General features: G+C 35.5%; 1 protein-coding gene across 1 annotated transcript in view; it reads right to left on the bottom strand.

The window, feature by feature from the left end:
* PTEN (phosphatase and tensin homolog) overlaps positions 1-20224 on the bottom strand; it is a 126390-nt gene that overhangs the window by 93253 nt on the left and 12913 nt on the right. The window contains exon 2 of the mRNA XM_006831118.1: positions 5098-5182. Within this exon, the coding sequence (XP_006831181.1) occupies positions 5098-5182 (85 nt within the window). The remainder of the gene's footprint in view (positions 1-5097; positions 5183-20224) is intronic.

Below are 20224 nucleotides of genomic sequence, written 5' to 3'. Positions count from 1 at the left end.
AAGCTATATGAATGGTTGAATGTGAAGCTGATGATGTGCCCTGTAAACTTTCACTCAATCCAAAATAAAAACATTTAATAAAAAAAAAAAAAGGCAACCTTAGGCTCCACTCACCTCTTTCTGGAAGTATCTCTGCTAAATACCCTAGAGCTAAGTCTGGGGTCACTGACATCATTCCAGGGACTCTCTAAGTAGACCCGTGATCTGAAGAAATTAGGTCTCTCGGTAATTTGGAAAGGATTATATGACCGCATTTAAAAGTGGTATATTTGTTAAATATGAAAACTATTTTGACTTCCCCTGATTCTCAGTACTTTAAATATCTTTGCAACCCCCCTTCTGTTGTCCCTCCTACCAAGCCACATCCACACTGACAAGAGACACAGTCCTAAGGGAAAAGCAGATGTGGGACAAGCAGTGAGGACCACAGTGGAGGTACTGGCTTGTAGGATTTCCTTAGGGTTTCATGGCCCAATTAGCGAAGAGCTTGCTGAGGTTCAATTCCGAGTAGCCACTTCGGGATAGAAACTGCTCTGCTGTGTTCTTGAGTTTTTTGTAGTCCTGTTTCACTTAGGCGATTAAATACTTCAATTTCTCTTTCTCATGATCAGTAGTAGTAAGTTTCTCCTGTGCATACCCTGCATCAAAAATGTACCGGTAAAAGCACAGTTGGGTGTACAGGGACTTATCAGAGTATTTCTCCAATTCCCCATCACGTCCTCCACTACCGTACCTTCTGACCAGGACGACAAAAGATAAATTCTAATAGAAATGTAAAAAACTGTGGAATAGAACTTCAAATTCTCAAAAACTTAAATGGGCATAGGACATAAACATATGCTTCACCAAAGAGGATATTCAAGCAGCCAAAAAATACGTGGAAAAAAAGTGTTTGTGATCATTAGCCAATAAAGATGCATAGTAAAATTTCACACTTTCTTAAAAAGCACTAATTTAAAAATAAAGAAAAAACAACCAATGGCTAGTGAAGGTGTGGGGAGAACAGAACCTAGATCCACTGTTGGTGGGATTGTAAAATGGTCGCTTTGAATCAGAACTGACTAGATGGCACTTTAACAATAATCTGCTGTAGTAAGGAGCCCTGGTGGCGCAGTGATTTAAATTCTGAACTGCTAACCCAAAGGTCAGCAATTGGAACTCACCAGTCACTCCACAGACAAAAACTGCGGCAGTTTGCTTCATAAAGATTACAGCTAGGAAACCAAGGGCAATTGTACTGCATCCTATAGAATTGCTAGGCAGCAATAGGTTTGGTTTGGTTTTGAATCTGCTGTGTAATCTCTCACTGAAAATACAATAAAATATTATTAAACAAAAAATAAAACCCAACTTACTAGATTCACTGAGACAGGAGGAATCCCCCAAGACTATTACCCTGAGATACTTTTACAGCTTATTTCTTCACGTTGGCTCTTAGCATGCTGCTCTTAACCAAGTGGTCAACAAAGATATTTTGAAGCCTAGATGAGAAGGCTTGGGGATGTAAGTAGGTTGAAGGAACAACCGGAAATAATGACAATGATAATACAATATGAAGAATGTAACCAATTTCACTGAACAATAAATGTAAGAAAAATTTAATGGTAACCTGTCTTTCTACATACACATGCAAAGGAAGTACAATAAAATATTATTCAACAACAACAAAAAAATCAGCTTGGGTCAACTTTCCCCAACTCTTTTTTGTTCATTTTTCAAATTAATTCCTGATGCCAGGAGATGACCTCCAATACCCATTCTACCGCTGTGATGTCGATTCAGACTCATCCTGATGCTATAGGATAGAGGAGAACTACTCTAGAGGATTTCCAATAGTGTAATAGTGTTTTAAAGAAGATGACAGCCTCATCTTTCTCCCTAGAGTGGCTGGTGCGTCAGCAGTCCAACACTAAACCCACTGCATACCACTAGGGCTCCAATGACCTCAAAAGGAGAAGTAAAAACTTAGTCACAAGTCTTCAAGAACCATGAGTATAAAATTTCATATTGCCTAAATGAAATACGATAGATGAGTGTAAAGCTGATGTTCTCCCATGAAAATTATCACTCAACTCACAATAAAAACTTATAAAGAGAACGCTTTAAAGAAATTGGTGAAAGCACACTAATGACAAATGAAAAAAAAATTTTTTATTCACATTTCCATAACAAACCATATCCTCAAAACACTTAAATAATCCTCCACTGTTTAATCATGAAGGTTTTTGTAATTTGAGTTTATTTTACTCAAATTAATGACATAGTACAACAACAAAGTGTGAACTCTGAACCAAGTATTTGTTGTTTTGGGGAAAAACACAGGAAAAATAAAGGATCAGAGAAGAAAGGTGAAAGTAAATTTAATACTCTTTGGACATACCAATACAGAGGGCAGAAGAAAAGTCTAACTGAAAAAATAGCTCTGTTATCAGAAAAGTAAAGGTATAAGCAAAGAAATACATTTTACTGAGATGTTATAACCTTTGAACCAAAAATGGAATCACTATTGAATATTACTATGCCCTGTATTGTATTGTGTGAAGAAATCACAAAAATCAGTCTTTTAGGTAGTAGAAACAGCACTTCCCTTGGATAGATTAATGCTAACAGGCAAATTACTTGGGAATGACTTATCTTCTAGTTTAAAAGAAAAAAACAAAGTACGTTCCCTTTCAGTCACATTCATTCTCCGTCTCATAAACTATGACGGGTTTGAAGGCAGGCCATAACCATTACATTCACCAGGCAAGTGATTTGTATACATTATTCAACCTTAATGTAAGGGATGCCAACATCAGGTGGCTAATATGACCATTAATTAACAATCCAGACAAAAAAATTTTAGGAACAGCAGGTTTAAAAAAGTATTAAAGTTTAATAGAATAAACTACATACGGTAAAAAGCTCATCCTTGGCTACTGAATGTGTGAATCTTTTAATTCTGAAGCAACAAGCATATTATAAAATCTGAAAATGAGAGACTAAAATGATTCTCTGGGTGGCATTTTCTTGGTTTAGTTATAATCTAAGGTCTGGTCATCTAAATCATTGCAGGCATAGAAACTGGATTTTTTCAGTAACCTAAAAGATAATCAATCAGCTTAAGTGAGTAAGTCAGAAGAGACTAAGTCATATTCAGGAGATTTAAAAGTCAATGTAAAGACCACATACCAAGTTAATTTACCACAAGGACATTTTTATAATAATCAGAGCATTTACATCCTATTCAGAGCACTCATCCCTTCTCTAAGTATAAATATAAATCAAGCTTGACCTATACTGATGAGTGTAATAGCTCAAACTGCCAAGTGAAAGGGAAGGAGACTTCTCATCAAGAATCAAGCCTAATCCCTCCGTACATAAGGATGATAGGACAGATAACTTAGAAATTGTTGTTGTGAAGCGCCGTCAAGTCGATTCCGACCCAAAGTGACCTTGTATAGGGTTTCCAAGGAGCAGCTGATGAGCTTGAACCACCAACCTTGCAGTCTGACGCATTAGCCCACAGCACCACACCAGGACTCCAACTTAGAAATTGGCTATCTAAAATGCTGGGGGGTGGGGTGGCATAAAAAAAAAGAAGTGGCTGGCTTACAAGTTTTCAAGAGGGACTTTAGTTTGAGTATGCAGGGGAATTGTAATAATTGCAAATGAAGCAAAATATAATAGGTTGAATGCAAAACAGATTTCTTCCATGTAAACTATTACTCAAGTCAATAAAAGCTTTAAAAAAGAAAAATAAAAGAAAAGCAAAAGGACAGAAGCAAAATAACTGTTGTTACAGGTATGGAAGAATAATCACTGATATAAAACAAAATGTATTAATGGTTGGAAGTTTAAAAAAAAAACAAACAAACTAATCAACCTGGGTTGATTGGATTAGTAATTGGTTGAGTAGAGAGTTAGAGTAATGTGAAGTAGACCACTTTCTGAAATATTTCATCCAGGATATATTGAGGACTGATAAACACTCCTGCAACATAGAAGAGAAGACTTGTCTGGTACTGCTCATTTCCCACATTCCTCAACTCTCTTAATTAATAATTTACCTCTCAGATTCTTTTTTCTATGTTCTGCTACTTTTAAAACACTGACTATTTACAAAGCAGACATACTCTTTCTCTCATGAAATATAACATGCATTCCTGGATCATAAAAGCATTTTTTAAAGTATTTAAAATGGACTTTGTGAAGTACTGTGTTCTGAACTGAATGATAATTACAGGCATATTTCATTTCATCATGCTATGGAGATACTCATTTTTTTAAGTATTAATTGAAGTTTTGTGGCAACCCTGCATCAAAAGTAAGTCTATTATTACCATTTTACCAACAACATATGCTTACTTTGTAAGCCTGTGTCATATTTTAGTAATTCTCACAATATTTCAAACTTTTTCATAATGCTGTTATTGCAAAGCAGTATACAGTAAGCATAACTTTATATACATTGGGAAACTACAAGACAATTCTTATGACTTGCTTTCTTGTAATATATGCTTTATTGCAGTGGTCTGGAACTAAACCTCAGTGTATCTTGAGATTGGCTATACTTAGAAAAGTATGCAAAATTATGAAACTGGCAAAACTAGCGTTTGCTACATCCCGCAATTCCATACTCCTTGTGTTAAATACTTGCTCAGATACTTGGTGTACTTGACCCCATTAAAGAGTAGGCTACCTAAAAACACATGGTACCAGTCATTTATATCTTAGTGTTATGTGCATAGATGTTCTCAAAGATTTTAAGACTAATAATCCCCAATTGTGAGACAGAGACAAAAATCACACTGTAATGAAGTCCAGGCACTAGACAGCCTGGAAAGAAACATTTAATGAACTCTATGAAATACTATATTATAAGTACCTGGATAGCACACAAGGTCAATTTTTATCAAAAGGATACCCCATTGAGGTTCATTGGTATATTAAGGAAAACTTTTTTTTAAAGGTTGTTACAAAGCACCACAACAAAATAAAGTTCATACCACAAAGTTTATTTTTTAAAAAGTACATTAGAAATGTTTTCTAAAGGAAAATACAACATGAATATAATAAATACATCAATATTTGAAGCAGAAAATCATGCGTTCTTACCTTACTACGTCATCAATGTTGTTCCTGTACACACCTTCAAGTCTTTCTGCGGGAAACCCCATAGCAATAATGTTTGGATAAATATCTGAATATGTAAGTTAAGGAAATATCTGAAACATGCAAAAATGCATATGAAATGAACACATTTTAAGACATTAGTTGGTTCTAAAAAGCAAGCTTTCCCCACTATAGCTATACTAATAAAGTTATCAAATGTATTTATTATATATAATTCATCGTGTGTAATTAGAAACACTTGTAAATACATTAATTTAAAAAGAAACTTGTAATTATGACAAAATAATTTCAAACTCAACTTAGTGCATTAAAAATGTATCCAAGGTAAAAGGTAACTTTATTTACAGTACTTAGGTGTGTATACTAAGAAAAACAAAAATCTCAGACTTTGTAAACCACAGAACTAAAGCATTTGAAGGCCAAAAGAAAAAATCTGTACATGCCTAAAAATATAACTTTTCATTTTCCATGGTTAAAAAAGGCACCACAGTTTAGAAAAACTAGGTAACAATGAGAATTAGGAGGTAAGAGTTAAGAGCTAATTAAGTTGTATAATTTGGACAAGTCATTTAACCTTTCGAGGACTCAATTTCATCAACTATGGTGAGACCTGAAGCAAAATGGTTGCTAACCTAAAGATTGGTGATTCAAACCCAACCAACCACTCTACGGGAGAGTCCCAATAAAGGTTGTTGTCGTTGTTGTTAAGTGCCATCGAGTCAGTACCCACTCATAATAACCCCGTATTAGATTTCTGAGGAGGGGTTGCTGAGTTTGAACCACTGATCTTGTTGTTCAAACCAACCTTGTGGTACAGTGCATTATCCTACAGCACCACACCAGGACTCCTCCCATAACGATTGTTGTTGCTATTAAGTGCCGTTGAGTTGGTTCCAACTCATAGTGACCTTGTACAGGGTTTCCAAGAAGTGGCTGGTGAATTTCAAACTGACCTTGCTGTCTAGTGCATTATCCCACAGTGCCACACAGCCTATAAATCCCTATGGGGCATTTTATTGTCACACTGGATTACTATGAGTCCAAAATCTACTTAGGAGCACTTCACAACAACAAGTAAAATTGAAAAAGACAACCACAAAGGTTTCTTACAGCCCTTTCCATGGTGTCTATGACTTGATGACATTAAACTTAGGTAGTCAAAGAAATCAACACTTATCACGTCCACTGTATTCATTTATGTTACACACTATTAAACCAAGCCAAACCCACAACCATTGAGTTGATTCTGACTCACAGTCATTATATTCACTTATGTCGCATACTATAAACCAAACCAAATCCACCACCATTGAGATGATTCTGACTTATAGTGGCCCTACAGGACAGTGTAGAACTGCTCTCTAGGGTTTCCTAGACTGTAAATCTTTATGGGAGCAGACACCCTCATCTTTTTTCTGTGGTGCAAGAGATTTGAACCACCTACCTCACAGTTAGCAAGCCAACACTCAACCCTCTAAGCCAAAAGGACTCTGGTGACATAAAAGCAAACTTTAGATCACCAACGATATACAAATAGTCAATAAGCATATGAAAATATGTTCAACATTAGTGATCATGAAAATGCAAACCAAAACCACAATGATACCACTTCACAGCCACTAGGATGGATATTAGAAAAACAAGTGTTGGTTAGGATGTAAAAATATTGGAAACCATACACCTCACATACCCCCACATTCATTGCTGATGACATAGTAAAGTGCATTTGCTATGAAAAACAATTTGCTATATTTAAGCGCCATTGAGTCAATTCCTCCTCATAGTGGCCCTCTATAGGGTTTCCGGGGCTGTAAATCTTTCCTGGAGCAGAAAGTTTCATCTTTCTCAGGAGGAGTACATGACAGACTCAAACTGCTGACCTTGCAGTTAGCAGTCCAACTCGTAATCTACTACACTACCTGGCTTCCAGTTTGCCTAGTTGTCATTAAGTGCCATTAAGTAGATTCTGACACATAATGACTCTTGATAGGGTTTCCTAGGAGCAGTTGGTAAGCTTGAATTACTGACCCTTGCAGTTCAAACCAACCATGTCATCCAATGCATTAACCCACAGTGCCAAAGCTTCCCTTAAAAGACCGCCCTCTATTCCAGGGCTAGTTCCTCCTGCAAATATAATTCACAATCACCGAAATCCAGTGCTCTTCCCTGTATCCTGTTCTGTTACTTTCAGCTTTATTCACATTGGTTTGATTTCAACATTCTTTTCAGTCCAAAAGTAATTACTGAATGGCAAGGATTTCATTTTTATACATAATTTATGAAAAGGTTACACATGCTGTATCTGTATGATTACTCAGTTTGCCAAAGAGTCGATTCTGATTCATGACAATCTCATGTGTGTCAGAGTAGAACTATGTCCCACAGAGTTTTCAAAAGCTAATTTTTGGAAGCAGACTGCTAGGACTTTGTTCTAAGATGAGTCACGACCAATCTTTTGGTTAGCAGTCAAACATGTTAACCTTTTGAACCACTTAGAAACTCTCTGTATGATTGCTGTTAAGTGCCTTTGAGTCGGTTCCAAGTCATAGTGGTTCCATCTCACAGTGACCCTGTATAGGTTTTCCAAAGAGAGTAGTTGGTGAGTTTGAACCACCGACCTTGCAGTTAAGTGCTTATCCTACAGATCAACACCAGGACTCACTCTATTACTATGAACTTATTAGAGGCCCTGAGCGCTGACAGACTGGATGTTCACTAATACCCAGAGGCAACTGAGAAGAAAGGCCTAACACACTACTTCCAAAACAGCAACTACTGAAAATAACAAGGAAACCTGTATACCAGTGTTCACTGCAGCAGTTTTCACAGAAGCCAAAATGAGCACAACCAAAATGTTCATCAACTGATTGATGAGTGGATAAACAAAACGTGTTCTATACATAACAATGGAATACTACTCAATTTAGGAATAAAGAGAAGTAAAGTCCTGGCGCAAGGAAACCGTGAAAACATCATGCTAAACTAAATAAATCTGTCCCAAAAGAACAAATATTGTGTAACCTCACTTTTATGAAATCAGCAATCTTATATAAACCATAGATTATTAGTGGTTGCCAGGGGCAGAGCGAGAGGGAAAAGGGGAGATTTTGCTTAAGGGACACTGAATTTATTAATGGTGGTAGAATTATTTGGAAAAGGATAGTGAGAATGGCTGCGCAACTTTCAGAATACATCAATGTCATTAAACTAACATGCATAAATTGCTGAGTTGTTGCTAGTATGCACATTTTCACAATTAAACTGGGGGGGGGGGGACACTATGGAGCACAGTTCTATTGTAACATAAATGGAATCATCAGGAATCAGAATCTACTCCAGTAAATGGTTATTTCTACTAGTCAATACCAAAGGCTTTCGATTGTGTGGATCATGACAAGCTATGGACAACATTGTGAAGTATGAGTATTCCAGAACTGTGCTCATGAGGAAGCTGTACATGGACCAAAACGCAGTTATTCGAACAGAACGTGGGAGCACTGAATGGTTTAAAATTAAGAAAGGTGTGTGACAAGGTTGTATTCTTTCACCATACTTATTCAACCTGTATGCTGAGCAAATAATACAAAAAGCTGGGTACATGAAGAAAAATGTGGCATCAGGATTGGAGGAAGACTCATTAACAACCTGCAATATGCAGACAATACAACCTTGTTTGCTGAAAGTGAAGAGGACTTAAAACATTTACTGAAGAAGTTCAAAGAGCACAGCTTTCAGTATGGATTGCATCTCAATGCAAAGAAAACAAATATCCTCACCACTGGACCAATAAACAACATTCTTATCAACGGAGAAAAGACTGAAGTTGTCAAGGATTTCATTCTTCTTGGATCAACTATCAACACTCATGGAAGCAGCAGTCAAGAAATCATATGACATATTGCAATGGGCAAATCTGCTGCACAACACCTTTTTAAAGTGTCGAAGAGCAAAGATGTCAGCTTGAAGACCAAGGTGCATCTAACCCAAGCCACGGTATTTTCAACAATCTCATATACATGCATAAGCTGGACAGTGAATAAGGAAGACAGTAGAAGAACTGATGCTTTTGAGTTACGGTGTTGGAGAATATTTAAAGTGCCATGGCTGCCAAAGAACAAACAGATCTGCTTTGGAAGAAGTGAGCCAGAGTGCTCCTTGGAGGCCAAGATGGCCAAACTTCGTCTCTCATACTTCGGACATACTGTCAGGAGAGACCAGTCACTGGAGAAGGATATCATGTTTGGTAAGATGGAGGGACAGAGAAAAAGAAGAAGACCCCCAGCAAGATGGATTGGCCAAGTGGCAGCATCAATGGGCTCAAGCGTGGCAACAAGAGTGAGGTTGGCCTAGGATCGGGCAGTGTTTCATTCTGCTGTGCATAAAGTCGCTACGAGTCGGTATCTATGAGATGGCACCTAGTAACAACAACAATTAGTCAATGATTTTAATACTCAGTGTTTTTAGCATCAAAGAGGACAAGGACATAAATTATCAATATAAATTTACAATATATTGCAATATAAACTGTATATATTTACAATATAAATTATAAAAATCTACTTAGTTTCTGATCTTTTCAAAGCAATGGTCTATAAGCAATGTAAGTCTGTTGTTGTTGTTAAGTACCAGGAAGTCAGGTAGGACTCAAGAGGTGCTAGTGAGTTTGGACCAACAAACTTTGTGGTTCAAACCAAAAGTTTGTGGGGAAACTCCAATAGCTTTTAATTCCATCTTGCCATGAACTTTTTTTATTTATTTATTTTTAAGATTTTTATTGTGGATTGAGTGAAAGTTTACAAGGCACGTCATCAGTTTCATATTCAACCCTTCATATGACTTGTTTCATTACATTGATTATAATCCCCTCCATACATCATCATTTAACAGTGTTTCTCTCTATCCTCTTTAGCTTTTTTTGGGGTGGGAATTGGGGGGGAAACTTTGCCTGTTTGGAATTTACAGTCTTGGCTTTTAGGGAAGGTTTTTACATTTATTTGTGGATATCCAGGGCTCATGTATGCGATTACTAACAAGCATAACTGAAAAATCAGATGAGTGACAGTTTGCTATGTCTGCTAGGTGGCTAAAGTCTGATCCTCAGAGCCTATGGTTTGGACGGTCTGCAACGCTCGGGGCCCACAGGGACATGAACTCCTGACCGGGTCTGCACGGTCTGCATCAGATTCCTATCTATCTATCTATCTATCTATCTATTTATTTAAAGGTTTTTATTGTGGATTGAGTGAAAGTTTACAGGGCACGTCATCAGTTTCACATTCAACCATTCATATGACTTGTTTCATTACATTGATTATAATCCCCTCCATACATCATCAGTTAACAGTGTTTCCCTCTATCCTCTTTAGCATTTTGTTTGTTTGTTTGTTTGTTTGGGGGGGGGGCAAAAACTTTGCCTTTTTGGAATTTACAGTCTTGGCTTTTAGGGAAGGCTTTTACATTTATCTGTGGATATCCAGGGCTCATGTATGTGATTACTAACATGCATAACTGAATAATCAGATGAGGGACAGTCTATGTCTGTTAGGTGGCTAAAGTCTGATCCTCAGAGCTTATGGTCTGGACGGTCTGCAATGCTTGGGCCCACAGGGACTTGAACTCCTGACTGGGTCTGCATCAGATTCCCCCTTATTTATTATTTGTTTAAGGGACGCAAGGTCGGCGGTTCAAGCTCATCAGTTGCTCCTCAGAAACCCTATACTGAGTCACTATAGGTCCAAACCAACTCAATGACGCTTAACAGCAGCAACAACAACAAGAATAAACAAAAAATTATGCAGAAATCTGAAGAAAGCCTAAGAGTTATGAGGGACACCATGAAGAGGAACAAATTATGGGAGACTGGAATTCCAAAACAGAGAAAGACAAGTACAGAGAAAATTTTCCAAGAGTTATTGGAAGAAAACTTCCCTAACATCATGAAAGATAAGAAGCTGAACAAAACCCAAACAGGATAGATCCCAAAATAAAATCACCAAAACATAATCAAAATTTCCAAAATCTAAGACAAGGAAAGAATCCTGAGAGTAGCTGGGGGAAAAAGAAAAGTTATCTATAAAAGAGACCAAATTAGAGCCTACGCTCATATTTCTCTCGCCAGAAACCATGCAGGCAAGAAGGCAATGGCAAGGCAAATACAAAACTCTGAAACAAAAAAGAAAGCCAACCAAGAATCATATACCTAGCAAAGCTGTCCCTCAAACGTGAGGGCAAAATTAGAACATTTCCTAATAAACAGAACTCAAAGCAAATTTGTAATGACCAGACCACTTTGCAAAAAATGCTTAAGGGTGCTTTTTTGGACTGAGAACCAACAGGAGACAACAACATGAGGCTACCATTCATGACAACACCACCCAGAACTCAATTCAGATATTGTTGTTTCTGTTAAGTGCTGTTGAGTTGGTTCCAACTCATAGCGAAGCTATATAGGGTTTCCAAGGAACAGCTGGTGAGCTTGGACTGCAGACCTTGTGCATTAACCAGCACCACACCAGGACTCCAATCCAGATACAGAAAGAAGTATTTAAAACAAAACAAACTTAAAAGCAAAAAAAAAAAGGGAACCAGAGATATCAATGTATAATGAAGTCAACTACAATGCAAAATGAGGGAATAATACAGATACAGAATTGCCAAATGGCAAGGAAGTCATTAAATTTCAAGTTAAAACAGACTGTGTTAAGTAGGGGAAAAAAATAAATAACTTATAGAGCAACTTCAAACAAAAATAATACACTTGCACATCAAAATAAAAGAGGAAAAAAATCTAAAAGATTTAGTAAACATTAGCACAACAGAAAAAAGACCCACAAACAAAATGAGCTCAGCATAGAAAATTATGTGCAACAAAGAATCCAGCAGCACCACAAAAATTTCGCCAGATTTCTGCTTATAGAAACTTATGTTAATATGCATGTATATTTTAATATGTAGTCATTTTAACAAGGACTAGACTTAAAGATTTATTTTTGTTCTATGAGTATTAATAAAGTAAATAAGATTACTCAGGATTTACTTAAAACAGATTAATTCTGTAACTGTACAGAGATGGATAGAGTTCCTAAGTGGTACAAATAGTTAACATGTTCTCTGGTAACCAAAAGGTTACAGGTTCAAGACCATCCACCTAAGAACACCTTAAATATAGGCCAGGTAATCTACTTCCAAAGAGTCAAGCCACTGAAAACTATGGAGGCACAGCTCTGACACGAGTTGTCATGATTTGAAGCTGATTCAACACAACTGGTTGGTTTTCTATATATACACATACATACACAAAACTCGGTTGTCCCCTCCCTTCGTTTATTTAATTATTCTAACATATTGGTCATTCTGCATAACAGGCACTGAGGATATATAAGACTAAGACTAAGTAATTAAAGAACACTACCCTCAAGCAATTAATATTCTATGTGGAAAGAAAGATACACAAACCTGTTAATTAACTATGCCAAATGCTCTATTACATGTAAGATCAAGAGGAAGAGACTAATTCTTTGAGGGTGAGACAGAACTTCAGAGTAGGTAGCATGTTAGATGATTCTTAAGCGGTAAATCAGACTCTTAATAAAGGAAGAAGCAAGAGCCGCCAGAATATTCGAAGCAGTGGACAGAGCACTGATGAAATTACATAAACCTTCCAGACAAAAAGAAAGGGAAAAAAAGCAGTCAAGTATAATTCGTACACAAATTTATATGGAGAGAGAGATTAGGTTCACTTCTAATGATGCCATGACAGGAAGTCTAACTTCATTATAATCTACATGGAAGCCCCTGGTAGAGCAATAATCTATGTCTCCCCATTCCTGCCTAGCAATTCAATCCTTTCAAGGTTTCGTTTTCTCAGTCTCCCCCTCCGAATCATACAGTTTAAAATTTTACCCAGTACAACATAAATTCAGAAAGATGTAGAAAATTAGTGTTTGTTGAGTATTATGTACCAAATACTTTCCCACTTAATCCTAACAAACCCTTTTTATAGACAAAGAAACTGAGAGCCAGAAAAATTGGGTAATTTGCCCAAGATCCCAAAAAGCAGTTATGATTCAAATATAAGTATAATTCCAAAGTTCAAGTGTTTTATATCATGCTGTATCATAAAAAGGAAGTGATTTCTTATATTTCCAAATCAGTAATAAAAATATAAAATTCTCAAAAGAAGCAGGATCAAGTGATTTCACAAATCAAATGTTAAAACTTCAAACTGAGAACAAAAATACCTACTGGTATTTCCAAAACTGACTCTGTACGATAAGCACTGGACTGCTAACTGCAAGACTGATGGTTCAAACCCACCCATCACTCCATGGAAGTATTTCTAACGTCACACCTTTTTCAAATTATATGTACTTTCCATGATTAAAAAGCCTGCACATAATTTTCCTTTGATATAGAAAGACACCACTTTCTAAAATGAAACATTACATTTTTCAAAGATAACATTAAAAGCTGTTAGTAATTAATCTTCTTAGTAGCAACTGGTTCATGCAGCAAGAAATTACAACCCGTAACAAGGAGCTATGACACTGTTGTACTTCTTAATCCAGCAACCCGACTCTGCCAATATACTCCAAGAAAATAAACTATACAAAGATGTAAACAATAGTGCCATTTAAAAAAAATAGAAGCCCTAACAATGATGCTGTAAGCAACTGGTATTCAGTCATTGATGGCATATTACTTATACACAGTTTTTAAAAAGGACAAGTATCACTTGATACATGAAATGAAAAACCAAACTACAAAACAGTATGAAAACACTGATAAAACTCTTTCTACATTAATATGTACATACATGCATTAATGTGCACATGCACATTGATATTTGCATAGGTACATATATGTGCATGTGTGTATGTTAACAGAAGATAATTTCCAATGATTAATCATTTGAAAGAGAATTTATTTTTTCCAATTAACGGCCTTAAAGATTTTAAAATCATTTAAAGCAAAAGATATTGGTTAATTGTTGAATGTGAAACTGATGATGTGCCCTGTAAACTTTTACTCAATCCACAATAAAAACCTTAAATAAAAAAAATAAAAATAAAAGATATTGGTTGTCTTAACATGTTTGCCCTAAATAAATACATAGTACTATATTACATTCAGCTAAAATAAATTTTAATCTTCAAAACTTTCATTCTGAACTTTATTTAAATGTAGGCAAATTAAAACACAGAAAAAATATTTTAACAAGTAACTAGATAATGCTAGTGACAGTCTAAAATCCATAATTTACTCTAGAGCATTTGTGGAGATTATTAATCCCCTGAACTAATTTAATCAACTTTTCTTCAAAGCAGTTGCTATTAAGAATTAATACATCCAAAGTTGTTCAAATCTATGTCTGTGAACCTTTAAGAATTTATGTTGCCTAACTAACTGGTTTTAACGAGTGCACCAATTACCTTCTTCCTAGGTCTCTGGATGAGTAGGATAAGGCTGGTTTCCTGTTTCAGAACCCTGCTGCAGTTAAAACACACACATACACACACCCAAGGCACTGCTCCCACTTAAAAACATCTAGGATTGACCACTAATGACAAATCAAGCAAAATATGGATATATTTACATTGTTGTCGTTGTTATGTGCCATGGAGTCGGTTCCGACTGATAGTGACCCTGTACAGGGTTTCCGAGGCTGTAACTCTTTAGGGAGCAGAAAGCCTCATCTTTCTCCCGCGGAACAGCTGGTAGTTTCGAACTGCTGACCTTGCAGTTAGTTCACAGCCCGATTTGTAACCATTAAGCTACCAGAGCTCCTCACAGCTTTCAAAAAGATTATCAATGCAACTACACTCATTAGACATACCTGAAGTAAGTTAAATGCTAACTCTTAATAATTAATTTTCTTCATCAAGAATACAATAAAGTACATGAAAGAGTATCTATGTTAAAATTTTAATGTTGAGATTTAAGTCAATTCAGTATACCATAAAGTACCTTTAGCGATCAAGTCTTTGTATTCAATGCTAAATTTATAAATTGCTTCTAAAATACCATTCTAATATGAAAGCCATACATCTATCATTTATTATACCAGAAGTCATTACATAAAACACTAAATTTTGGCTACTCTATGACTATGCAAAAGACCTAAGAACACTAACTTTTACAACAAAAAGATATATAGACAAGGTGCAGAGATTGTTAAGTGCTGTTGGGTTGGTTCCGACCCATAACTACCCTGTATAGGGTTTCCATGGAACAGCTGGTGAGCTTGAACTGCTAACCTTGTGGTTCAAACTGACTTTGCAGTCCAGGGCATTAACCCACAGTGCCACACCAGGACTCCATGGTAGAGATGCCATGGTGATGGTGGTTATATGCTGTGGAATTTCTTCCAACTCATAGCGACCCTATGTATAGCGTTTCCGAGGCTGTAAATCTTTATGGGAGCCGAGAGTCTCATCTTTCTCCCCGGGAACCGCTGGTAGTTGTGAGATTAGCAGACCCATTCAAAACCACTACACTACCAGAGTTTGAGAATAAAGCCCCAGTAATATCTGGTGCCAACTCACTCTATATTAGCTAACTGTATTCTGAAAAAGTGGAGTTGGGGTGGCGCTATCGCATAAGTACTCAACTATAAGGTCAGTCTGAACAGCAAAGTTGGCGGTTCAAACTCACCAGCAGCTCCTCCGAAACCCTATACAGGTTAGCTATGGGTTGAAACCTACTCAACAACACTTGGCAACATTCTGAAAAAAAAAAAAAAAAATCAGATTCCAGTATTTCCATCTACACTAATAATTTAGATACAACCATGAACGAATACAGTAATGTTAAAAATGTACTATACAAATGGAAATGTGGTGGCTTTGTACGAAAAAACTGCAAACCAAAAGATGAGGCTTTATGTGTAGCCTCAGAAACCCTATACAGGGTCATTATGAGTCTGAACCAACTTGATGGCACTAACAACAACACAAAAGATGCAAAGAAATTGAATTTCTAATACACATGTGTCTGTAACAAGTAGGGGTTTTTCCCTAGTAATTAAATCTTAAGGACAAAATATTCAAATTTACTCCTAAGAATAAAAATTGTGCCTTTCAAGGAAAGCCCTGTTAATTTAAAAACTTTCTAAAAGAGAAAAGCTGCAAATTAAGAGTACGCAAGATGATTTCATTTTCTACTTAGCTTTAATAATACAAATTATTTTATACTCCTAATCCAGAAAATACTTGAAAACAACTTGCTTTTATTCTAGTTGGCAACTTTTTCCTTAAATTCAGTATTTTTGATGAAAAAACAACATGAACTAGAAATACATGCGGAATTTTAAATATGACGGGGGCACATATTAGCTTTCATTTTTATATTGATAAAAAAAATGACTAATTTTATAATGTCCTTTTTCTAATATTGTAAAATATCATTTGACCTAACAGAGTTCTCAAGAGGGAAAAACACTATCAACATAATAAATAAAACAAACTAGACTAAATTTATCAGATTTTACTAAGCCCAATATGCAATCTTTAAGGACATCTACTGAGTTGAACTTTACAGTGCCTAACAATATGCAACTTGGTAAAACCAAACATGCAACTTGGAAAGCAAAGAACGTTAAGTTACAGAAACAATTTCTCTTATGGCTCAAAATGCCAAAAAGAATTTCAAGTGGAAAAGTTCACTTACTAGAATACAGACAAGAAATAACCAAGCTGTAGGAGAAAAAAGCTGACAATCTGAAAAATCCTTAAAACAAATCTCTATATGAAATCAGTTCTCTAAGTCCTGTAGTAATTAACCCCCTCAATTATCAACTTTTTAGAGAATTTATAGTTTAAAAATATCACTCTTATATAACTCAATGTTGTAAACTAAAGCATGAAGCTTCGATTTAAATATTCAATCTACTAAAAGCAAAATGGCAAAAAGCCAGGGTTTCATTGCATAATCATTAATGTTCAACTATTATCTTTTTTATTTTTGTAGAAAAATACAAATTTTTTGTAGAAAAATACAAATTTAAGTCATAGCTTGCAAATCTTAAAATTTGATGTTAGTCCTAAAAAATCATAATTAAAAGATGGTTCCAAAAGTAACAGAATAAAAAACATCACTAGATTATCTTAACTTTATCCTACATTTGAGTAACAGATGGCAGGCCTTAGTTCTTGGACACTACATAATAATCAGTCTGTGTGACCTTTTTTTAGTTATTAAAAATAATCCAAATACCTTAATAACAAGCACTTTGGTATAAAGTATTACACATAATCTTGACCACATCAGACAGCAACTTGTATGTAAAGCCTTTTCATGCTTTCAACAGAAGTTATTTTAAACAGATCTCCTACAAGCCCATGAAAACTATTCAGACACTGGATTGTTTCCTGGGTTTTCAAAAACCACACTTACATACTCAAAAAATGTATGCCATCACCAAGTTTCCAACAGCACCAAAAAGATTTATGCCACACCAACTCAACAGCACTAACCAAGGCACCTGAATTAAAATTTCCCTCAGATTAAAAGTTGAAACAATTTAATTTCATTTAGAAAAACGCTACTTTTTACCAAGGTAATTTTGTTTTAGAAATGAGTGTTTCTATCTCAGTATTTTTTGTTGTAACAATGAGAATGAAAATTATCTCATTGAAAATGAATTATCATTTAGCTAACAAGATTATTCCCCTCTTTTAGTATCTGACATATAAAAATTAAATCTAAAACAAACTAGCAAATGTAATTTTTGCCAGTAAAAAACTAGTATTGATTATAAATGCAAATGCACAGCAAACCATGATTAATTAATATAACCAATTACCTAGACAACTATGTAAATATCAAACTATCTTTCAAAATATGCTCCAGGGAAAAGTCACATAATGATTAAAGAAAGGAAAGAACAGGGTCACAAGCACTTTGTTATAAAAAGGTTAAGTGCTACGGAGTCAGTTCCAACTCACAGTGACACTGTAAGGGTTTCCAAGGGGAGGCTCATGTGTTTGAAGTGCCAGCCTTTCAGTCAGCAGCTTATCCTATACTGCCACATCAGTTGTCTAAAAAAATTTAATGTATTTATTCAAATTACATCTATATCAACTTTAGTTTCAACACAATTTAATATTCTTACAACATGAAAACAAATATGGAAAAAGCACTTAGATAAATTTTATTTTAACTTAAATAAATACGCTTAAATTTGAAAATATACAAAAGCTTTAATATAATGATTTAAGGAGGAAAAAAGCTTCAAGACTCCAAAATTTCAGCTATTTCAGATGATTTTGCAAATCAAAATCATACTACTTATGACTGCTCTATTAAAAATAATTAAGGCAATTATTAAGTGCTATTGAAAAGGTATTAAAAAATAAATAGCAAACTTTAACTGTATTTTAAAATACATACATATGAAGCGAACTGGAAGTTAATATGGAGGCATAAAGATGTAAGGCGGAAAATAAGTGGTTTTTTAAATTCTCTTTTAGGAGTCGGGTTTGTATAAAAATGTTGAGTACACAAATGGGAGTTTTTAATTCATATATTAAAATAAACTAAACACCATAAGCCTTATTTGATTAAATTATAGCAATATATTACTATTGGCTTGTATTTCTAACATAAATTTGAAGCTATCACCTAATTAGCAGTCCTGATTTTTAAATATGTCAGTATCTGAGTATCTCCTATAATTTCAAAAGGAATCATAAAAGTCAGTCAAAGCTTCAATGTCTTAAGAATAAAAAAAATAAAGCCTTGACATCTTATTCTGTGTGCAAAGTGAAAGGCAAAGTAAATTAAAATCAAGCAAACTTAAAAACCATAGCAATCTACTCCTAGAACACTTTCATAATTGTTTACCCTAGAAAATAATCAGAATCCACTAAACTACTCCCTTGCCATCTACTTTCCTATTTCTGGACTAATCTAAACTTCCATCTCATTTTTTCTCTAAAAACCCCACATGAATGTAAGTTTTTAATTTAGATAAATAAAGTACTTTAAGTCAATAGCTGGCATAAAACCTAGGATCCAGAAAAGAATGATTAATACATGCATCAGGATTAAGAAGTTAGCCTTCTTAATCTGGGAAGATTTTTAGAAGTAATTATGTTGTTGTTGCTGTTATTAACTGTTGTTAGCTGTGGTTCCAACTCACAGCCACCCTGTATAGTGTTTCCAAAGAGTGACTAGTGGTTTGAACAGTCAACCTTGTGGTTAGCAGTCCAGTGCTTATCCTACAGCACCACATCAGGATTAACTTGTCAAAAATATGTCATTTTATGTCAGCACTTTCAACTTTACCATATCTGACTATGGCAAACATCTTCTAAAGTAGATTTAAAATACAAAAGTATACGTTAAAAAAATTTATTAAATAACAACAACAAAAATACTTGGTGCAAAAATCACTCTCAACAACTCAACAACCAAATAATTAAGGAAACAGTAAAGAATACCTTTAAAAGTGTCAATACAAAAATGAAAAAAAGAGGCTTTCTTTTAACAAACCAAATCTAGCATGTTAGAGCAGTTCTCTATAACATCTTTCTGAATACCACATTAAACTTACAAATGTGTATTGAAAACATCATCAACCTTTCTACCAGAAGTTAAGTGCAACACTTTCACAATCAGCCAAATAACAGGCACCCTTCTTCATATAAAACCTTTTTTGCTACTAGGAATACTTTTTGTGGACAAAGTTCTTACTTTTAAGAAATGTTTTCTTGTAGAATCTCCTCCACTGAGTAGTATCCAATCTGTCAGGGTGGGACTGATGAAAGGAGATGCAGATAGGTCTCTTGCCGTACAACAGTGAATAATAGTTATCAGGACTGACTGTGAGGGTTGGAAATGTAAAGGTAAATAGGAAATGACTGACTTTGCAGTCCAGGAGCAGAGGTCCCTGGGACCATCAACGGAGAAGAGTGTGGGACCCTACCCAGAGAAGCAGTGACACTAGAGTTGGAGGCAGACATGACATGGAGAGATGGAGCGGCTGCGGATCTAAACCCAGAGAGGGAGAGGGGCTATGTGCTGACAACCAGGGGGGGTGGCCAGGCTTGCAGGGTATATTACCCTTTGGTTGGTTGATGATGCATGGAGGGGATTGTAACCATGGCAA

This window comes from Chrysochloris asiatica, unplaced genomic scaffold, assembly GCF_000296735.1.
Source record: "Chrysochloris asiatica unplaced genomic scaffold, ChrAsi1.0 scaffold00003, whole genome shotgun sequence".
NCBI lineage: Eukaryota > Metazoa > Chordata > Mammalia > Afrosoricida > Chrysochloridae > Chrysochloris > Chrysochloris asiatica.
The sequence above is the reverse complement of the archived record's forward strand: the minus strand, read 5'-3'. Positions and strand labels throughout refer to the sequence as shown.